Genomic DNA, 23373 nt, shown 5'->3' on the forward strand with positions numbered 1-23373 from the left:
GGTGAGGTAACAGGAGGTGCAGTGGGGAGCAGAAGACAGACTAGGTAGGATTTTGTTTGTTTGAGAAGAAGTCTCGCTCTGTCGCCCAGGCTGGAGTGCAGTAGCATAATCTCTGCTCACTGCAACCTCCACCTCCTGGGTTCAAGCAATTCTCTTCCCTCAGACTCCTGAGTAGCTGGGATTACAGGCGCCTGTCACCATGCCTGGCTAATTTTTGTATTTTTAGTAGAGACGGGGTTTCACCATATTGGCCAGGCTGGTCTCAAACTCCTGACCTCAGGTGATCCATCTACCTCGGCCTCCTAAAGTGTTGGGATTACAGGTGTGAGCCACCGCGCCTGGCCTTTTTTTTTTTTTTTTTTTTCTCTCTTTTTTTTTAAGAGACCCAGGCTGGAGTGCAGTGGTGGAATCACAGCTCACTGCAGCCTCTAACTTCTGGGCTCAAGCGATCCTCCTGCCTCAGCTTCTCCGAGTAGCTGGGACTACAGGCATGCAACACCACACCTGGCTAATTTTTTAGTTTTTGTAGAAATGGGGTCTTATTATGTTGCCTGGGTTGGCCTCAAACTCCTGGGCTTAAGTATCCTCCCACTTTGGCCTCCCAGAGAGTAGGGATTATAGGCATGAGCCACTGTGCCCAGCCTCTTTTTGTACAGCATTGTAAAGATTTTGGTTTTTATTCTAACATGGGTGGCCTCTGGTAGGTTTTGAACAACATAGTGACATGATCTGACATGTTTACTCTCTATAGCTTATGTGCTGCACATACACTAAATGAGGCAAGAGAAGAAGCAGGGAGACCAATTAATTAGGAGGCTTCCACAATAATTGGAATGAGGAATGGGGATTTGGGCCAAAGTGATAATTGTGAAGGTAGTGAGAAATACCTGGCATATTTTTTTTTTCCTTGTTGCCTTTTTAGGTAGAACTGGTAGGATTTTGGTAACTGAATGTGAGGTGTGAGGAAAGGAGGTTTTGGGCCTTTGATCTGGAAGAATGGAGTTGTAATTTACTCAGATAGGGAAGGTTGTGGGAAGAGGAGGTTTAGGCAGGGGTGGTAAGGAGCTCAGTTTTGACATGCTAAATTTGAGATTACTAAAAATCCAAGATTTGCCAATTTGTATAAGCATTACTTGTATACTTATCACAAGTGATTAGGTTTGTTCTATGTCAGTTGCACGGTTTTGAAATTATACAAAGTAAACATTTAAAAAATAAAATTATAGGTCAGGCATGGTGGCTCACACCTGTAAGCCCAGCACTTGTGGGAGGCCAAGGTAGGCAGATCACCTGAGATCAGGAGTTCGAGACCAGCCTGGCCATGATGGCGAAACCCCGTCTACTAAAAATACAAAAATTAGCCGGGCACGGTGGTGCATGCCTGTAATCCCAGCTACTCGGGAGGCTGAGGCAGGAGAATCGCTTGAACCCAGGAGGCGGAGGCTGCAGTGAGCCCAGATCGTGCCAAAAAAAAAAAAAATTATAAAAGCAAAAATAAAGTTATAGTTTTTTATAAAAGCTGAGTTGAATGCTTTGAAAAGACTCGATAAAGGCAAATAGCTTACAAAAATTACCACCAAGCTAGGTGTGGAGAAGACAAATGTAAAAGATTGGGTACAAAATTGTACAAATCTAGGGAGATTCTGCAGTCGGTGCTTTTAATGTACCTTTTCTCTCCTTTAAAAGTAAGGAAAACTCGAAATTCCAGATGATGATTTAGGGCAGGGGTCCCCAAACCCCAGGCTGCACAGCAGGAGGTGAGGGCTGGCGAGTGAGCATTGTCACCTGGGCTCTGCCTCCTGTCAGATCAACAATGGCATTAGATTCTCACAGGAGCGCAAACCCTATTATGAACTGTGCATGTAAGGGATCTAGGTTGTGCACTCCTTAGGAGAATCTAATCCCTGATGATCTGTGATGGACCAGTTTCATCCCAAAACTATCCACCACAGCCACCCCCGAACCGTCCATGGAAAAATTATCTTCCCCAAAACTGGCCCCTGGTGCCAAAAAGGTTGGAGACCACTGATTTAGCGGTTTAGTTTATGTAACAAAGATATCTTGAAATATCAAGTGAATCCATACTCCCAACTAAAGGCCTTGATACTATATGAAAAGATTGGCCAAAGAATGTACATTCATTCAACATTAAAATGTCAACCAGGCATGATAGCTCAAGCCTGTAATCCCAGAACTTTGGAAGGCTGAGGTGGGAGGATCTCTTGAGGACAGGAGTTCAAGACCAGCCTGGGAAACATACCAAGACTTCCTCTCTACTAAACAATAAAAATAAGCCAGGTGTGGTGGCATGTGGCTGTAGCCCCAGCTACTCAGGAGGCTGAGGCAGGAGAATCACTTGAGCCCAGGAGTTAGAAGTTGCAGTGAGAACCACTGCACTCCAGCCTGGGTGAGAGAGAAAAACCTTGTCTCAAAAAAAAAAAGTAATTTGTCTACATCATTATGTATAATTTATTATGATTCCCTGCCATGGTATCCAGCCACCAAAACAACCCCAAATGTTCCACCTCTTGGTACTCACATCCCGTGTAATCCCCTCCCACATTGTGTCAGCGTTGGTCTGTGTTACCAATGGCAGAAGTGACAACACTTCCACATCTAGGTTATAAAAGACATTGTCTTTTACCTTGCTATTTCTTGGATTATTTATCTGGGAAGAAGCCAGCTACCATGTCTTTTTTTTTTTTTTTTTTTTTCTGTAGAGACAGGGTCTCATTATGTGGCCCAGACTGGTTTCACACTTCTGGGCTCAAACATTCCTCCTGCCTCAACCTCCCAAAGCGCTGGGATTACAGGCATAAGCCACCATGCCTGGCAAGCTGTCATGTCTTAGACACTCAGGCAGCTGCAAGGTCTAGTTGGTAGGAACTAAGGTCTCTCGCCAATGGCAAGGGACTGAGGCCTCCTGACAACAGACATGTGAATGAGAAAACCTTAGAAGTGAGTCTTCCAGCCCCAATCAGGCCTTCAGATGACTGCAACTTCAGGAGAGAACCACCAGACTAAGCCATTCCTGAATTCCCAGCCCTCAGAAACTGTGTAAGATCATGTTTGTTGTTTCGAGCTGCTAAAATTTTGGGATAATTTGTTGTATTGTAACAGATTGTGAATATAATTACTTTAACATTTATTATCCATCTTCATCTTCTACATTATTTTATTGGTCCTTTGTAAAATTCCTGGGGCCATTCTCTTTTTTTCTTTTTGTTTTTTTTTTTAAAGACGGATTCTCGCTCTGTTGCCCAGGCTGGAGTGCAATGGCGTGATCTCAGCTCACTGCAACCTCTGCCTCCCAGGTTCAAGCAATTCTCCTGCCTCAACCTCCCGAGTAGCTGGGACTACAGGCATGTGCTGCCACACCCGGCTCATTTTTTGTATTTTAGTGGAGATGGGGTTTCACTGTGTTGCCCAGGCTGCTCGCGAACTCCTAAGCTCAGGCAATCCACCCGCCTCGGCCTCCCAAAGTGCTGGGATTACACGCTGTGAGCCACTGCACCTGGCCCCTGGGACCATTCTCACACAGTTATTATTAAATAAGAATTAGCAAAGTTCAGGAAGTCATATGTTTCAAGTGCATTCTAATTCAAAGTGCTTCTCTATATTCGAGTACTATGGTATCATTTCAAACATAGCAAATTATAAAAGTTCTGTAATTTCCTAAATATAAATGTACTTTGTGAAAGGCTTCTGTGACACACATAAAAGACATATTTGATGTACCAGTTGCTTTGCTGTGGCTTTTAAGTAAAGAATAAAAAGTGTCATAGAAGGAAGGCTGTTTTTCTTCTCTGTAGTAGAATACAGTCCTTCCCTGCCCAGATGATGGTTACTGTAGAGTTTTCATTGTTCAGATATAGAAAAAGTCAAAGAAAGAACCTTAGCAGACAGAAGAGTTTGTGTAGCCTGATCAAAGATGTCAGTAGCATAAGAAGAGAAAGAGATCAAGGGGGAAGAAGTGGCAGGATAAAGTATCAGAGAATACAGGGTATAGGAAGAAACACTGCAGAAAAAAACAGAAGTCAAAAGCAGCATAAGAACAGTTAGTTTAGAAGATTAACAAAGTGATTTATAAAGATTTCCAGCAAAGCCCTATAAAGTCTAACAATAGGGCACTAAGATGTTTGCAGAGAAGCATTTTAAATATACGTAAGAATTCAGAGAGAGATGTTTAAAGTGCAAAACGTTAAGTTCAGATAGTGGGATCAAAGAAGATGCATGAGACAACAGAGTATGGCAGATAATCACAAAACAGAAAATGAGAATGAGATGCTGCTCTAGTTTCCCATTGCACTCCAACCCTGTATCCTAGCTCAGGAAAGATTCTACTCATGTTTATCTGGTTTTCTTATCGATATGTTTACTTTATATGTTTTATAATTCTAAAAATATAACTATATACATTTATCTATAGCATATATAATTATTCTAAAATAAACCTATTTGTTGAAAGTCTCAAACTAAGAACCTGTTTTCATATCCAGGTGACTTCCATCTGGTGACTATGGTGGTATCCAGGTGGCATCCCTCTCCTTGACTAAATATATCTGAACCCTTTTGTTTTTTGGTTTTGAGACTGAGTCTCACTCTGTTGCCCAGGCTGGAGGGCAGTGGCGTGATCTCAGCTCACTACAACCTCCACCTCCTGGGTTCAAGCAATTCTCCTGCCTCAGCCTTCCAAGAACCTGGGATTACAGGTGTGCGCCACCACACCTGGCTAATTTTTGTATTTTTAATAGGGACAGGGTTTCGCCATGTTGGCCAGGCTGGACTCAAACTCCTGACTTCAAGTGATCTGCCTTGCTCGGCCTCCCAAAGTGCTGGGATTACAGGCATGAGCCACTGCACCTGGCCATATATCTGAAGCCTTTTGAAGAATTGATAAGAAGGGAGGTTCAGGTCATATATGAATAGTAATGATGCATATACATCAATATGATAAGTTTATATTATGCTTGATGGCATTATCATCCAAACACTTTAATTAAAACACAAGTATTTTCACTTTATTCATCACAAAACTGTCTTTTTCCCCACATCAGTACATGGAGAAACAATAATTTTTTTAATCTTTGTTTTTATTTTTTATTTTATTTATTTTTTTGAGACAGAGTTTCGCTCTTGTTGCCCAGGATGGAGTGCAATGGTGCGATCCTGGCTCACTGCAACCTCTGCCTCCTAGGTTCAAGCGATTCTCCTGCCTCAGCCTCCCGAGTAGCTGGGATTACAGGTGCCAGCCACCATGCCCAGATAATTTTTGTAGATGGGGTTTCACCATGTTGGCCAGGCTGGTCTCGAACTCCTGACCTCAGATGATCCACCCGCCTCGGCCTCCTAAAGTGCTGGGATTACAGGCATAAGCCACCGCACCCGGCCTTTTATTTTTTATTTTAATGATAAAGTTTTATATTTGATTATAATGCTTCTGCAGTTGTCCTGTTCTCTATGCCATACATATGGGTCTTATGGAGACTTAATATTCTCATACAGGATCTGATGAGACAAGTGTGACTTCATAATTATATATTAACATTGTTTAAAATATTCAATACATCAGCAAGACATACCATCAGTTTTTTATTTGGCAGTAATAGTAATACATCCATGTTACAGTGCTTATTTTGGCTAAAGAGCCAGTGCAATTTTTTCTGCTACTGTAGTGTCTTACTTTTACACAAATTAATGAGTACAGTCCTTACATTTAGGAAACAGAAACATTTACTGATATCAGCTAAGTAAAGCTAATACATGGTTGTTCTCAAACTAAACAAAACAATAACATAATATACTCATTAGGAACAAAGTAGGGATGTTCTTATTTCCACTAATCACAGATTATATAAATTCTTAAATTTCACATACATATTTCTTAATCTAAGCAAAAAAAATTAAAATTCAGCTTAATTCCTATCATTTTGAAATTTACATCAAATAATTTCTGAATATATATTCACATTAAAATAAAAGTAAATGAGTTATATAAACATAATTTAAAATTTCTGATTATGAAAAGTTATAGAGAAGTACAATTAAATGTTACTTTGGCATTCCTATTTCCTAGGCTTACAGGAATTATGAAGAATTCCTTTGTAATACAAATAATCACTCTTGGAAATTAAATTTAAGTAGAAAATGTTACATTTTAAGGCAAGAAAACATTTGTAAATATTTTTATAAAGGCATTTAATTCAACAAATTAACAGAATCATAGTAAATGGACGCAAATAAAGAATACTACTTTATGACAAAGACAGAAAGTTCTTTGGAGCTTACTGTGATAGTATGGAAAACTTGTCTTCTTTTTTAAAAGATAATTCCATTTTGATACTTAATAAACATAATGTTAACCTTCAAGAAGAAATAAGTACTCTTTTAGTTGGACAAAAATGTAGAGAAATCAAAATACAAAAAATGAAATTAAAAGAAATACCAAATGTAAATTACCTCAAAATTTATCTTCTTTCTTCTAGAAAAAAGGATATTTTCTCAGGACTGACTTAATTGAAGTCCCTCTTATAATTTACATATGGAAGTGGATGGTAGAGCTCATGGTGGCAAGGGCAATTCCATGATTAAGTGTTTAAACAGGGTTTACCCTAAAAGGCTCTAAACTAATCATTTTTAAAAACATTGCTTTGCTATTTAACTCAATTTTAAGGCAAATGGAAACCATTATATATATCTTTTTTTTTTTTTTTTTTTTTGAGACAGAGTTTCACTCTTGTTGCCCAGGCTGGAGTGTAATGGCACAATCTCGGCTCACTGCAACCTCCGCCTCCCGGGTTCAAGCGATTCTCCTGCCTCAGCCTCTCGAGTAGCTGGGATTACAGGCATGTGCCACCATGCCCGGCTAATTTTGTATTTTTAGTAGAGATGGGGTTTCACCATGTTGGTCAGGCTGGTCTCAAACTCCTGACCTCAGGTTATCTGCCCACCTGGGCCTCCCAAAGTGCTGGGATTACAGGCGTGAGCCACTGCACCTGGCCTGTTATATATGTCTTAAGTACCCTTCTGCATGCAGTCAGAAATGTTCTTTTCAAGCGGACATTTCCTTTAAAAAGTTCAAGTTTCTTCTCTTACAATACAGAGGTTTTTCCTATACTTATTGTCCTAAAATACTATTTGGTCACTCTTACCTCTTTTGTGAAAGGCCACATCTTGCTAAAGTAGCAGCTACTGAACTGACCAGAAACAAACTCAAACACTGAATTTGAGAAACCAACCTGATGAATATAAGCAACTTTTTCTAAGATGAAATGTAAAAAAGAAAAAGAAAAACAAAACAAAAAGCAACACCTTCTAGAAAGCCATTCATCTTATCTCATAAAGTTAATTCCCCAGAGTTATCTCATGTAGTAGCAGCATTATCAAATAGTGCAATTCTTCAAAATTGATTTCAAATAATATCTTTCTAAAATAAATTACATTTACTTACAGCTTTGCTTATAAAACCACAGCTTAAAACACTCTGCCCTCAAACGGGTAAATTAATATAAGCAATAACTGTCTTGTCTACACAGTAATGAAATGCATGTGCACGCACACATATGTGTGTGTATCATTCAAGACCAAAGATACCACAAGGTAAAAACATGTAATATTAAATAAAAAGTAAACAGTACATAATGGAATTTTTAGTTTTGGTACTTCTAATAATATTCCCGTCAATAATAAGAATTATAAATAGGTAATTGTTAAATTAAGCATCTATGTAAGAAAAGGCAAGGAGCTATATACTAAAGAACAGTGATAATCTGTATGTTTCATGCTATATAACCTATAAAATACATGCAAAACAGCATGATCCTGAATTCCATATTTTGTAGTTAATTTACATAAACGTGGCACATACAGAAAATTACAAATCTCAAAAGATTATGCTTCCCCCCCCCAACTTTTTTCATCTTCTATTTATTAATCAGAAACTAGGCACTTTTATCTAAACATTTGCTTTTTAAAAATGCATTTTAGGAATAAGACATGGTGACACATGCCTCTGGTATGAGGAGTTGGAGACTGCAGTGAGCTATGTATGACAGCACACTGCACTCCAGCCTGGGCAATAGAGCAAGACCCCATCTCTTAAAAGAAGGAAAAAAACAATGCATTTTAGGTCCTTTTGTGCAACTCACTCCTAAAATGAATAAAGCCCGTTTTAGGGGCAAAATCAACAAATCTAATCTACTTACATACTGAGTTAGCCACTCCAAATAAGTGGTATATTATTTAGAAACAAAATTAATACAACTCTGAAAGCATTTAATATACCCTTATAGAAGAACTCCACCCATAAAAACAATTCATTTGTTTGTAGATTTATCATAATGAACATGAAATATATACTTCCACATCATTAAAAATATTTTTGTTTTACATCGAAGGGAGGAAAAAACCCTTCTTTAAAATGTCAATAAGATTCAAAATATGAATATTTTTAAAACATGGGGATAATATGACAAATTCCCACTGGGCTGAGTTTTCGGTGGGAATAACTAAAAGGAAGTTTTGTAGGAGAAAGGAGGAATTATGTTACTGCACCAAGTTTCATACCTTCAGATGCTGACAGTCTTCAAATAACACTAAGTTTTAAATTGCCTTTATTAATTAATAAATGTTATCTTCTTAATCAATACTCATTCCAGGGGAAAATGCTCTAATGTATAAAAAGAAAGTTCTTCAGTCTCTTTGTAACTTACAGGACCAACAGTAACATATTTTGGCAACTACAGTTAATATAAATTTGTAAATTGGAAATTTCTCAATGTTAATTCATTTAAATGCTTTATTTGTTTTATTTATTCACTTCTGAAATAGGGTCTTGCTCTGTCGCCCAGGCTGGAGTGCAGTGATGCAATCACGGCTCATGACAGCCTTGACCTTCTGGACTCAAGTGATCCTCCCACCTCAGCCTCCCAAGTAGCTGGGACCACAGGCACATGCCACCACACCCAACTAATTAATTTAATTTAATTAATTTATTTTTTTGAGATGGAGTCTCACTTTGTTGCCCAGGCTGGAGTGCAGTGGTGCGATCTTGGCTCACTGCAACCTCCACTTCCTGGGTTCAAGCAATACTCCTGTCTCAGCCTCCCGAGTAGCTGGGACTACAGGCATCTGCCACCACGCCTGGCTAATTTTTGTATTTTTAGTAGAGACGGGGTTTCACCATATTGGTGAGGCTGGTCTCAAACACCTGACCTCAGGTGATCCGCCCACCTTGGCCTCCCAAAGTGCTAGGATTACAGGCATGAACCACCACACCCAGCCTATTTTTCTTTTTAAAAAAATTTTTAATATTTCCATCGAACTCTGCTTGATACCAGCTAATTTATTTTTATGTTTTTGTAGAGACAGGCATCTCCTTATGTTGTCCAGGCTAGTCTCAACCTCCTGGCCTCAAACTGTCCTCCTGCTTCAGCCTCCCAAAGTATTATAGGCATGAGCCACTACAAGTGGCCCATTTAAATGTTCTATAGCAATATTCAGTGATTACAATTTCTTTGATTCAAATACATAAGCAAATGCACAAGCAATAATGTATGCAGTACATATTAAACATCATTACTGCCTAAACTTGATTAAACAAATGAATAACTTTATAATTAAAAATATGTTTCTAGGCAAAGTTAAATATATTGACATTAGGAGTAATATATTCTTGCACGTGGGGCCACAAAGACCTTGGCTAAAGTGTACATTTTAAAGGTACAAGGCATAAAAACAGAGCTTTTGAGAATGACAGCTTCAAGAAGACAAACCAATTAACTCACAAATATTGGCTTCAATTCAAGCGATATTTCTGTAAAACATACATTTCACAACTTCGATTATTACCTAATGAATGCAAAAAGCCACTATGACTACACGACACAGGAATTCAATGACAGAATTTCTGTATAAATACAGTACAGTTGCTCATTTTTTAGTAGATTTTTTTTCCTCCCTGAATCCACATGCACCAACTCTGTTAATTTTGTAATATATGTTGCAAAATCAATAGTTACCTTAAAATATTTCATAGCACACTCAAACTGTATGATTCTTATGGTACTTATTGTACTTTGGCTTCCAGTAGCCCAGTGGACATAACATGGCCATGACTACTTAGACAACTACTCGTATGCCTCAGGGCATCTGCTTCAAGATAGGCCATTAAAAGCTCAGTGCGGCGAATGAGTAACTGCATGAGGTCTTCAGCTAAAGTCTCTGTACTTGAATAGCGCACCTTCTCAAAGTCAAAAATGTCTTTGAGAAATAAAAGAACTTGATTCTGGAAAATGAACATAAATTGGCATTTATTAGACCAAAATTATGTTACATTGAAAAAGCTTCTAATATTATAATGAGCACTGAATCAGGAATCAGAAGACCTGACTTCCAGTGCTCGTTTCATATCTCATTAGAAAAGAGACCTTGCACAAGTGATTTCTTTCCTTTTTTGGGGCTCATTTTCCTTTTCAGTGAAATAGGGCTAATACCACCCATCCTACTTACTACTCAGGGATGACATGATACCATGAAAAGGTGGGGAAACATTTAAAAAAAGATAATCTATAAGAAGTGCTTGTAAACTCTAAAGCACTGTTTAAATGTAAGGGGTTATTAGTCCTTTCCCTTCAATGTGACCTTTGAGCATTGCCTCTACTCTAAGACAAGAGAATAAACTATTCCCAGTAATAGTTTTAAATCAATAATAATAAAATAATACATTATAATTTTAAATGTGCTTTTAGTTTTGTGCAAGAAAAACCCTTAAGGCACATGAAAAATAAAGAACATTTCAGGTCTCAAATCAGTGGTAGATCCTGAAGTATATTTCATTTCAGTAAGTTATTATGTATACTGAAACTCACTGTAAGCAAACTGTATACTAATAAGTATTAAGTCTCAGCTGTTATGTCACCATAATAGAAAAAAAGTAATTTAAAAGAGCGAAAAACAGGAATATTTAATTTCTATCTTCTTTCTTAATAACATATCTTCCAAACGTTATGAAGAAGTACTAAGAAGACACACTTCATTGATTCACTGGATTTTATATCTGAAAGGGTCATTAGCAATCAACCTGTTAGGCTCCCTCATTTTATAGATAAAGAAAAGGAACATCAAAGAATGATTTGCCCCAAGTCAGAATGCTCACGGATGACAGACTTAATTCCCAACCCCTAAAACACATACCTTACATTTGGGTGGTCAAGTAAACTACAAAAATCAACGTGTTCTGAATGACAGTAAAATAAACATTTTCTAAACCATTTATAAAAATATTACCTTGACAGCATATAAACATAATTTTAAAAAATGAATGGTATAGTAAAACATCCAGACTTTCAAATTCATACTCAATTATGTTTACTTTTATTTGCTCCTTGAAATGCAGCCTAAACTCAAGACTATTACATAGAGAGACTTTGCCAGCCAGAAAATTCTATAAGGAGCTATAACTTGTATTTTGGCAAACTAAAACTGCTGACATTGGGAGATAATGTTAAACCCCCATTTTATTTCTCACAACTTGGATTTTATCATTCATCTCACCTTTAACCACAACTTATTCTATATTACCACATGTGCAATAAAGGTGGATATTGTCTGTAAGTTTCAAAAGTGCCCAGGTCTGAAGAACCAACTATCTACATTGATTTGACTGTCACATGGCAACACCGTGCAAGACCATGTATCCCTTGCATTAGGGAATTGATAAGGTGAATGGATATGCTGAGTCTATTCCAGAATAAAGCACCAAATCTATAAAATACTGGTCCTTTATAATAATAGTGGTATTATAAAATTCCAAAAATATTTAACACTGGCATTTAAATGCTGAATTGAGGTGACTTTTATAACTTTACTCTTAAGTAACATTTGTTCTTCTACAAAAGCAAAACAAAACAGAATAAAACCGTATCTCCTTTTTGATTTAGAAAAAAAAAGAGAAATGATTCAATGACTGAACATACCTTAAAAAAGCAACATAAATCATAGAGAGAATTTCTAGGACCCAAAAAGCCCCAGGCTAGGACAGGACTGATGTGTTCACAAATGGCATAAAAATGGGCAAAAAATCCATCTGGGATCTGTTGGGAAGTAAAGGAGAATCAAGTTATTTCTACCTTCTTGTTATTTGCCTTCTCTAGTACAGAAATGGAAGTTGCTATTCATTATATGACCAGTGGGAGTTTAAGAAAATTTGTTTTTTAGAACCAGAGTCTAGCAACACCTCAAACTCCTGGCCTCAAGCAATCCCCCGGCTTTAACTTCCTGAGCAGTGGGGACTACAGGCACGCACTACAGTGCAGGGCGCATGACTAGCTCTTTTTGAGGGCAAACCAAGAGTCAGTCATGAGCCATGCTATTAAAGTTAATAAGGTTACAAGTAACCTTTAGAGTCATAGAATGTTTTATGTAGATTTCATATCCTAGCCAATAGTTTCATATGTGCTGAGACACATTTCTACATTTGTTGTTTGTTTTTTTGAGACAGGGTCTCACTCTGTAGCCCAGGGTGAAGTGCACTGGTGCAGTCATGGCTCACTGCAGCCTCAACTTCCCGAGCTTGAGTGATCCTCCCACCTCAAAATTCCAGGTAGCTGGAACCACACGTGCACGCCACCCCTCCTGCCTAATTTTTTCTATTTTTAGTAGAAACAGGTCTCACTATGTTGCTCAGGCTGGTCTTGAACTCCTGGGCTCAAGCAATCCTCCCTACTTTGCCTCCCAAAGTGCTGGGATTACAGGCGTGAGCTGCCACACCCCGCCCTGAAAAGTTGTTTTTACCTCATAAATATGCTTCATAAAAAAGCAATCCGGCCAGGCATGGTGGCTCATGCCTATCTATAATCCCAACACTTTTGGGAGGCCAAGGCAGGTGGATCACTTGACCCTAGGAGTTTGAGACCAGCCTGGGCAACATGGTGAAACCTTGTCTCTACAAAAAATACAAAAGTTAGCCAGGCGTGGTGGTGTGTACCTATAGTCCCAGCTACTCCGGAGGCTGAAGTGGGAGGATCATTTGAACCCAAGAGTTGGAGGGTGCAGTGAGCCAAGATAATGCCACTGTACTCCAGCCTGGGTGACAAAGTAAGACTCTGTCTCAAAAAAAAAAAAAAAAAAAAAGCAGGGGGGCAATCATATTAGCTTTGCAACCAAGCATCAAAAAGAATGCTACGGTGTTCCTTAGTTGTATAAGTTTTATGATTATTAAGACTATCATAGTTTTAGCTATTTAAAAGCCCAACTCAATCACTTGATCATATTAACTGACCAAAAAAAAAAAAAAAAACAACTAGTAAAATGATTAAGCTAAATTACTCTTACTAGAATCCTAACTTTTAACTAAGGAACCCTATATTATTTAAGCATTTAATTGTGTAATTGCCTCTTCCTGTGAAGTATTAGTTCATATAGCTGTGTTTTAGGAAACTCTTAAGTTTATATTTATAATAACTTTTTGAATTTCCCTTGTTAAATAACACACTGTGGGATTTGTTATACAGCCTGACGACAGAAGATTCTGTCTCCTGGCGGAGGGAGGGGGGTTATTTTCTATTTTACAGTCTCTAAGACAATCTTCTAAACCTCATTTTCTTTTCTTTTTTTTTTGTTTTCTGAGACGGAGTCTCTCACTCTGTCGCCCAGGCTGGAGTACAGTGGCACTATCTTGGCTCACTGCAACCTCTGCCTCCCAGGTTCAAGCAATTCTCCTGCCTCAGCCTCCCGAGTAGCTGGGATTACAAGCGTGTACCACCATGTCCAGATAATTTTTGAATTTTTACTAGAGACAGTGTTTCGCCATGTTGGCCAGGCTGGTCTCGAACTCCTGACCTCAGGTGATCCACCCTCTTTGGCCTCCCAAAGTGCTAGGATTACATGCAAGAGCCACTGTGCCGGGCCTAAACCTCATTTTTAAAATACAAGATAGCAGCAGTTACCATGTAACGAGTACCCATTATATTCTAGAAAATGTGCTAGTTTCTATTTAATTTACTAAAACGTTCCTTCAAAAGTATGTCATGTTAACATCATTCTAAACATGTGAAAAGTGATATTGGAGAGGGGTTAAATAAACTGCCGTAATTCACACACAGCTAGTTAGTGAGGGCCAAAAAGTATGTTCTACATATAGTAAAGTTCTAAATACCACAGACTTGAAGTGTATTATGAGTTCAGAGAAGTGGGAACTTAGTGTGGGCTGAAGCAAACTAGATACACTTCAGCAAGGAATAATGTGAGCTGAGCTCAATGATGGGTAAGATTTATTTAAGTACAGAGGGAATTTGGCATTTCAGGTATAGGAAATAGTTCCCAAGAGGTGAGACATATAGGTATCTATGAATATAGAAAGTTATAGGTTGGGCGCAGTGGCTCAGGCCTGAAATCCCAGCACTTTGGGAGGCCAAGGCAGGTGGATGACTTGAAGGTGGGAGTTTGAGACTAGCCTGGCCAACATGATGAAACCCCATCTCTGCCAAAAATACACAAATTAGCCAGGCATGGTGGCAACCGCCTGTAATCCCAGCTACTTGAAAGGCTGAGGCAGAAGAATCACATGAACCTGGGAGGCAGAGGTTGTAGTGAGCTGAGATCGTGCCATTGCACTCCAGCCTGGGCGAGAGTGAGACTCCGTTTCAAAAAGAAAAAAAAGTACAATATTTATTCTAAGAAGTAGAAAAATAAAGTTAGACATGTAATAATATATCATTATTATTATAACTACCACTTACTAAACTCTTTAAATGTTTAATGTTTAAATTAAGCTTGCTGATATCATCACTTTCATCCTTACCGCAGTCCTATTAAGTAGGCATTAACACCATTTTGCAAATGGGAAAACTGAGGGTCAGCTGATGGTCAGTAACTTACTGTAATCATGCTAGCTAGTGTGAGAATCAAACCCACGTATACAAGTCTGTTCCTAGTCCTAACGTTAGAGTTCATCATCATCATTAAGGAAACCTGCTTAAAATATGGGTCTCTGGAATCATTTTAAATAAGAATTATTCAAACACAGGGGCTCCAGAATTATTTCTACCAGCACATTCTAAAGATGCTGTGAGGACTATACTTTAAAATCACTGCAACAGGCAATACTGTCTCAAAGTTATAAGATTGGAAAATATGGATATGATAAAATACTACAGGTCCTTGGGCAAATAATAATGTTGTAATAGTCAATACTTGCTTAATGCACTATGCCAAGCACTATTCTAAGCACTTCACATTGAATCTTCAAGAAACCCTATGAGGGCTAGGCACAGTGGCTCACGCCTGTAATCCCAACACTTTCGGAAGCCGAGACTGGAAGATCACTTGAGGCCAGGAGTTTGAGGCCAGCCTGGGCAACACAGCAAGACCTCAACTGTACAAAAAAATAAAAAATCAGCCAGGCATGGTGGTGTGCACCTGTAGTCCTAGCAAGTCAGGGAGGATGAGGCAGGAAGATTGCTTTAGCCCAGGAGTTATAGAGGGTGCAGTGAGCTATGATCATGCCACGGCACTCCAGCCTGAATGACAGAGCAAGACCCTATCTCTAAAACAAAACAAAACACTATGAGGTAGATACTATTACTATTCTATTTTTAGAGATAAGGAAACTGAGGCATAGAGAAGGTAAGCAACTTGCCTAAGGTCACATAGCTAGTATGTGGCATTTGAACCCAGTAGTCTCACTCGAGAGTCCTTGCCCTTTACTACTAGGAGTGTATGAGAAAAACAATGCTTAGCAGGTAAGACGGGTTACAGGGTGTGAGGCGTGGAGGCAGGATATAAACTCTGAGACTTTTTATTTGTAAGGGCTCCAAATTGAATAAAGCAGCTATTAGAATCAAATCTTTATTTCTTAATTGGATTAAATGAAGTGGAATCCACTATATTAAAGAGCTGTAAAAAAATACTGGCCAGGTACAGTGGCTCACGCCTGTAATCCCAGCACTTTGGGAGGCCGAGGCGGGCGGATCACCTTAGGTCAGGAGTTTGAGACCAGCCTGGCCAACATGGTGAAACCCCGTCTCTACTAAAAATACAAAAATTAGCCGGGTGTGGTGGCGGGCACCTATAGTCCCAGCTACTCAGGAAGCTGAGGCAGGAGAATTGCTTGAACCCCGGAAGCGAAGGTTGCAGTGAGCCAGGATCACGCCACTGCACTCCAGCCTGGACAACAGAGACAGACTGTCTCAAAAAAAAAAAATTAATATCATTAAGAGAAAAAACAAAAACCTAAAACTCATCAGAGCTGTTTCCAACTGGAAACCCCTCTCCCAGTTAGCTGAAAGACATGCATGCCTCAATACTAAGGATGAGGAAGAAGGCCTTCAAAAAAGAAGCCAACCCACTACCAGCAAGTCACTCATCTAGCCTGAGGGACAGTCCCTCCTACCCCTCCTACAGCTGCCAATTCCCACTGGAGAAGTGACTCAGAAGCTTCTTTGACAGAATCCTTAAATGATTTAACAAAGGAATTCAGGGCATAATGAATTTTACCTTCATCTGTTGTCTTTTCTGTTTCAGCACCGACCAACAACTTGAAGCCACAGCCTAAATACATGCAGAGAAAAGAAAGATTTATATACAGCTATATAAACATTTCCATTTTTATTAGAAATTCAAAGTTTATGGGTCTAAAACATTCAATACATTCATCACTAATAAGAACTAGTCGGCCGGGCACAGTGGCTCACATCTGTAATTCCAGCACTTTGGGAGGCTGAGGCGGGTGGATCACGAGGTCAAGAGATGGAGACCATCCTGGCCAAGATAGTGAAACCCCATCTCTACTAAAAATGCAAAACAAAATTAGCTGGGCATGGTGGCGCACGCCTGTAGACCCAGACACTCGGGAGGCTGAGGCAGGAGAATTGCTTGAACCCAGGAGGCGGAGGTTACAGTAAGCAGAGATCGCGCCACTGCACTCCAGCCTGGCAACGGAGCGAGACTTTGTCTCAAAACAAACAAACAAACAAACAAACAAAAAACAAAACTAGTCAGGGTCCTCACATTGTTTGAAAATATTAATGAAAAGGTATTTCATTTTTATAAATTTTTAAATCATGAGCAAAGCTGTATGTTGTAAGGGCAAAAAAAAAAACGTAAAATAATATTTAAAAATTTAAACACAAAGCCACTAAAGGAAAAAGACTGCACTCTGCAACAAAGGAGATTCAATTTTCAGAGTTTTAAAGTTCTGTTCATTAAGGGAAAAAAGTGAAAATATGTGTATATAGAATTCACATACACAAATAAATATTCTATGTATAATAATAAAGTAATTTTTCTTCTTCTTTTTTTTTGAGACAGGGTTTCACTCCCATTGCCTAGGCTGAAGTGCAAAGGAGTGGTCTCGGTTCACTGCAACCTCCGCCTCCAAGGCTCAAGTGAACCTCCCACCTCAGCCTCCTGAGTAACTAAAACCACAGGCATGCACTGCTGCACCTGGCAAATTTTTGTATTTTTTTTTATAGAGACGAGGTGTCACTATGTTGCCCAGGCTGGTCTCAAACTCTTGAGCTCAAGTAATTCGCCTGCTTCGGCCTTCTAAAGTGCTGGGATTACAGGCGTGAGCCACTGCACCTGGCCTAAAGTAATTTTTTTTCAAGAATAGTACTATTGGAATATTTGTGAATAGAGCTAACAGTTTGATCCAAATAAAGAACTAGGAAATACAACCATGACAGGACAAAAGCACCCAGTGGATCCTGAAGAAATCTGACCCTTGGAGGTGATTCCAAAAAAAAAGAAAAATCTGACCCTACTCTGGCATGACCCAGCTTTGATCAAGGTCACTTTACCAAATCAGTTATACAGAAATGGAGAACATGTACCTTTTATTATTAAAACATAATTAATTGAGGAAAAATGAATTTATTTAAAATGCTTTTAAGTTTAATATCAGTAAGTTCCAAAATAATTGTAAAATTGCCAACTGGAACATTTTTTTAAAGGTATCCAAATTGCATCATAAAATGTATCCACCCTACTTTGCTTCCAGTTGCACACTTAAAGCCCAACAAAAACCAATGTCAAACAGGTTTGAGAACAAAAAACAAGAGAAGCTGGAAAGAGAATTTCATCTGAAGATGTTATACCATATATGCCTGAGCTGAATATCAAAGGATGAGCTCAGTTTCCATACATTATTTCACAGACAGATGTATATGTAAATCTTATCAATCTACCCAGTTTTGACTTTTTTTTTTTTTTGAGATAGAGCTGCACTTTTGTTGTCCAGGCTGGGGTGCAGCAGCATGATCTCAGCTTACTGCAACCTCTGCCTCCTGGGTTCAAGTGATTATTACACCTCAGCCTCCTGAGTAGCTGGGATTACAGGTGCCCACCACCATACCCAGCTAATTTTTGTATTTTTAGAAGAGACAGCCTTTCGCTATGTTGGCCAGGCTGGTCTCGAACTCCTGACCTCAAATGATCCACCTGCCTCGGCCTCCCAAAGTGCTGAGATTACAGGTGTGAGCCACTGCACCCAGCCAACCACTTTTTTTTTTTTTTTTTTTTTTTTTTTGAGACAGAGTTTTGCTTTTGTTGCCCAGGCTGGAGTGCAATGGCTCAATCTCGGCTCACTGCAACCTCCACCTCCCGGGTTTAAGCAATTCTCCTGCCTCAGCCTCCCAAGTAGCTGGGATTACAGGTGCCTGCTACAATGCCCAGCTAATTTTTTTTTGTATTTTTAGTAGAGATGGGGTTTCACCATGTTGGCCAGGCTGGTCTCAAACTCCTGACCTCAGGTAATCCACCCACCTCGGCCTCCCAAAGTGCTGGGATTACAGGCGTGAGCCACCGCGCCCAGCCTTACTTTTTAATCAAACTTAAAAGGCTGAGAAAGGTCAACCACCACTTACTGTTTCTTTGAAGGATGAGTTTAGCCATCGATTATTTACTACATTCTGTATGGATGTGGGTGGGTTTTCCAAATCTTCAAAGGAATCCATTAATATAAAATCCAGAACAACATCATAAAAATTTAGATTTTTCACCTGCATTAGATTATGAGTTGAAACAGAAATGATTATTACATAGAGCTGAAATAAAATCTGAGCCAGGGCTTTACGGTTTTATAACAGCAGGGTTTTTTTTTTAATCAGCTTATTCAAAAATAAAAAATAAAAGGAGAGATAAATATGAAAACTCACCACTAGAAATTACGATTTCAGATCTCAAGTGAAAATAATCTCTCCTCCTCTCTATTCTAGGAGTCCTTTGCTCACACTTCTATTATAACATCCAGGATGCTCACTCTGCCTTGCTATTTAGTTACTGGTATATGTGCCTGTCTTCCCCACCAGATCATGAACATCTTGCTCTTTCATTCATTCATGCACACTCTACATACTACATGCTGTACAAAGTGCTCAGACTTCTAGAGTAAGCAAATCAGATGCCTAGAGTATAGTGGGGAAAACAGCAACAAAATAATCCTACAAATATCCCATTATGAACTGTGTGAAGCACAATAAAGGAAAAAGTATAGTGTGCTGTATCATTTTGGCAGAAATATGGAGAATGAAACAGGGGAAAGAATGAATGCAGGGAGGAAAGGAGTGAGCAGGGAATCGGGAAATATAAAGACTACTGACGTAGCCCAGAGAAAAGACAACAGGTACTTAGGCCAAGAGGGGTGACAGAAAGAGAGGAAAGTAGAAGAAACTGAAAGATATTTAGGAGTTAAAACTGACAAACTTAGAGATGAATATGATAAAATGGGTGAGGATCAGGGAGAGGTGAAGGATGAGTCTCAGGTTGCTGGCCTGCTGAAGTAAATGGATACTGATTCCATTTCCTGAATAAGGGAACACTAGAAAAGGAAAGATTAAGTCTTCATGTATTTGTTGTATCCACTGTTTTCTCTGCCTCGAAGACCTTTCAGCTCCTTGTAAACTCACTTTTTTTTTTTTTTTTTTTTTTTTGCTTCTGAGACAAGAGTCTTGCTCTGTCACCCAGGCTGGAGTGCACTGGCATGATCTTGGCTTACTGCAGCCTCCACCTCCTGGGTTCAAGTGATTCTCTTGCCTCACCCTCCTGAGTAGCTGGGATTACAGGCATGCACCACCATGCCTGGCTAATTTTTGTCTTTTTAGCGGAGACAGGGTTTCACCACGTTGGCCTGGCTGATCTCAAACTCCTGGCCTCAAGTGATCTGCCCGCCTCGGCCTCCCAAAGTGCTGGGATTTCATTCCTTTTTTTTTTTTTTTTTTCTGAGACGCAGTCTAGCTCTGTCACCCAGGCTGGGATTACAGGCATGTGCCCCATGCCTGGCTAATTTTTGTATTTTTAGTAGAGACAGGTTTCACCATGTTGGTCAGGCTGGTCTTAAACTCCTGACCTCACGAGCTGCCTGCCTCAGCCTCCCAAAGTGCTGGGATTACAGGTGTGAGCCACCATGCCTGACTGATATCTATATCTATATATTTTTTTAGACAGTCTCGTTCTGTCACCCAGGCTGGAGTACAGTGGCGCGATCTTGGCTCATTGCCACCTCCACCTCCCAGGTTCAAGCAATTCTCGTTCCTTGGCCTCCCGAATCGTTGGGATTACAGGCGTGAGCCACTACACCTGGCTAATTTTTGTATTTTCAGTAGAGACGAGGTTTGGCCATGTTGGCTAGGTTGGTCTCGAACTCCTGACCTCAGGTGATCCGCCCGCCTCAGCCTCCCAAAGTGCTGGGATTACAGGCGTGAGCCACCATGCCCGGACCTCTATTTCTATATCTGTATCTACATATATATTATAAACTGTGAACTCACACTGACAGCTCCAATTCCAATCCCAGCGTTTTATATCTCCCTTCTCTCACAGGGAAAAGCTGGCTCTGATTTTTCTCAGTATACTTATTTGTTCAGTCCTGTGTGTACAGCCAATTCCCCAGCTCTACTGAGCTGCTGCTGTTGTACTGCTCAAAGCTGTCCTTGCATAGGCCACCATTCCTGCCCTGCTAGGGGCCTGCCAATGACTTTTGGAGTGAAGGAAGAGAGGGAACAAGGGAAGGAGGACAGGAGGGAAGGAAGCAAGGAGCCAACAACAGCAAAAAAGGCTTCTTAGAAAACAATTTACAACTACTGCCCCAATGTACAAGGAGTGTGGTTTATGACTTCATCAGAAAAAAGATGTCCCACAACCATACAATTGGCTTTACTTTATTTAACAAGGATAATGAAACAGTAATCTCAACTCATATAAAATTACATGCAAATAACTAAGAAAAATAAATATCACAAAAAAATTTGAATTTACCCCTCTAGCAGCAAGTTCCATTTCAGTACTACCCCAGTGATCGGTCTGCTCTAAAAAATAGATCATTTCATCAAAAACATCTTCAAACTTCTTTGGATTCTGAAGAAGAAAACACACTTTAACCCTAAACTCAACTTTATAACAAGCTACAAAGAAAGTTACTCTTCAAATAAGTCTGGTGGATCTTAATTCTACTAGGTAACTGAACTAAAATACATTTTAAAGGTATACCAAATTTATCTGGTTTACTACTTTGCTGTTGCAACATTTTGCAGAAGCCAAGATAAAGAATGTCAGTAAAATGTCACAAGCAAACTATTTATTACTCAAATATGTATGCCTATTTTGGTCAGTCCTTAAAATGAAAATTTAGTTATAGCAGACATTATGTGAGGCTTTTGTTGCAGTTCTGCTTCTTTTGGAGGAACCCTAGTTCAAATCACTGAGTTTATCTGTCATGAGAAGGCCACGAAAGCAACACAAGACTTACACTGGGAATTGCATGTATTAATAGTTAGTATCACCTTACATATACTTAGCACTTTACACTACTTAACACTTTATTCTTTAAGTTGCTTTCCCATTTATCATTTATTTAATCATCCTAAAACCCCTCTGAAATGAGGTAATATAAATATAATTCTATTATATAAATGAAAGAATTAAAGTTCAAAGGGATTGAGTCTGAAAACTAGGTGTGCAAATGGCTCAAGGAAGGCCTGTTTTGTTTTCTCATCATCTGGGCAAAACTTGCGTAAAGTAAGGTGGTTCCTTACAGTCTGAATGAAGTTCTTGTCATTGCTTCTGCCTCATTCAACTACATGAAGATGAGGCAGTTCAATTTGTATTCCAGATTTCTGAGACCTACACTATTTCCGGTAACCCTCTTCCTGAACAGGATTGAGGTAATAAAAGGGGAGGCATTAGTAATAATAATAGTGATAGTTATAGCAGCAGATATAATGATAATTCTCACCATGACATTTACAGAGTTTATGGCAAATTGGAAATAATTTATGAGAAACAACTTGGTTGAAATAGTGTGGACTTTATACATAGTTCAACCCGAGCATAACTTAATGCCCTTTGCAACTATCCACGAAAACTTTTTCTTCTATCAAAAATTTAATGTCTTAATCTTCAGTTCAAAGGGTAAAAACAACTTTTGTAAATGGTAAAAATCTTGCCAATAGAACAAGTTTACCTTTCGTGCTTTCACAATTAAAGCTGATAAAATTTTCCTTCCACTCTCAGCGAGGAATATCCTGTTGGCTGATTCTGAAAGAATTACCTGAAAAAATATTCATTCCCAAAGAAAAAAGAGACCTATAATAAATGTGAATGGACATTCTACTTAATAGCACAAATAATCCTAAAACAGTTAATGCATTGCATGTGGTGCTATTTCAACAGGCAGCTCACAGAGAAAGTCCTAATTTACTAAAATAAAAAGAACTCTTGAAACCTATAGTCAAAAAAAGATTAAAGGGAGTTAAATTTGAATTTAAATTCTGTTCAAAATCATATTACAGTCTCAAATAAATTTCCTATAGCCCCAAAACATAAGAAAACAAATATATTCTTGTTATTTTCTTTTTAGAAAACCAATTTTATAATTGACTGAAATTAAATCTCAAATACACATTACTTAATAATAAGAGGGTTTTTATTTTAAGCAGCCATTTTTATGCTCCTGAATTATCAAAATGTCCTGTTTTGACAAAGTGTGGTGGGCCTGGGAATCCGTGGGATAATGAAACATGGAAACAAATGAAGGCAAGTAGCAGGGAGGAAAAATAAGTTTAGTGGACTTTATATTTGTCATTAGGAATAGGGATAATCAAGAGCACAGAGCTGTCCTGTTTATTTGCACTGGACTCTACAGCATGAGGGTGGGGATGAGTGGCTGGGTGAAGTCACTTAATGTTAAAAAAATACCTGAAAAGCCTGTCGAATACAGTGAAGTTTGGCAAGAAAATCACTGTCTCCTAGGCACTCCAACATTTCAGTTCTATGTAATAAACAGGGGAGACAATTGTTAAACTACATTCAAGATCAAGCCTAGTATAAATTTGGATTCAAACAAGGCTTAACCTCAGGACCTTAAAATAAAACATGTTT

General features: G+C 38.9%; 1 protein-coding gene across 3 annotated transcripts in view; it reads right to left on the reverse strand.

Annotated features, from left to right (window-relative positions):
- Positions 1-5574: 5574 nt before the first annotated feature.
- MIGA1 (mitoguardin 1) overlaps positions 5575-23373 on the reverse strand; it is a 96988-nt gene continuing 79189 nt past the window's right edge. For all 3 annotated transcript variants that reach the window (XM_012500378.2, XM_030825157.1, XM_030825156.1), the window contains 7 exons: positions 23191-23263; positions 22457-22543; positions 21253-21351; positions 18864-18998; positions 16495-16548; positions 11976-12092; positions 5575-10285 (listed from right to left, as the gene is read on the reverse strand). In XM_012500378.2, coding sequence (XP_012355832.2) covers positions 10067-10285; positions 11976-12092; positions 16495-16548; positions 18864-18998; positions 21253-21351; positions 22457-22543; positions 23191-23263 — 784 coding nt within the window. In that variant the 3' untranslated portion in view covers positions 5575-10066. The remainder of the gene's footprint in view (positions 10286-11975; positions 12093-16494; positions 16549-18863; positions 18999-21252; positions 21352-22456; positions 22544-23190; positions 23264-23373) is intronic.

Source organism: Nomascus leucogenys, chromosome 12 (genome assembly GCF_006542625.1).
Source record: "Nomascus leucogenys isolate Asia chromosome 12, Asia_NLE_v1, whole genome shotgun sequence".
In the NCBI taxonomy this organism is placed as follows: Eukaryota; Metazoa; Chordata; class Mammalia; order Primates; family Hylobatidae; genus Nomascus; species Nomascus leucogenys.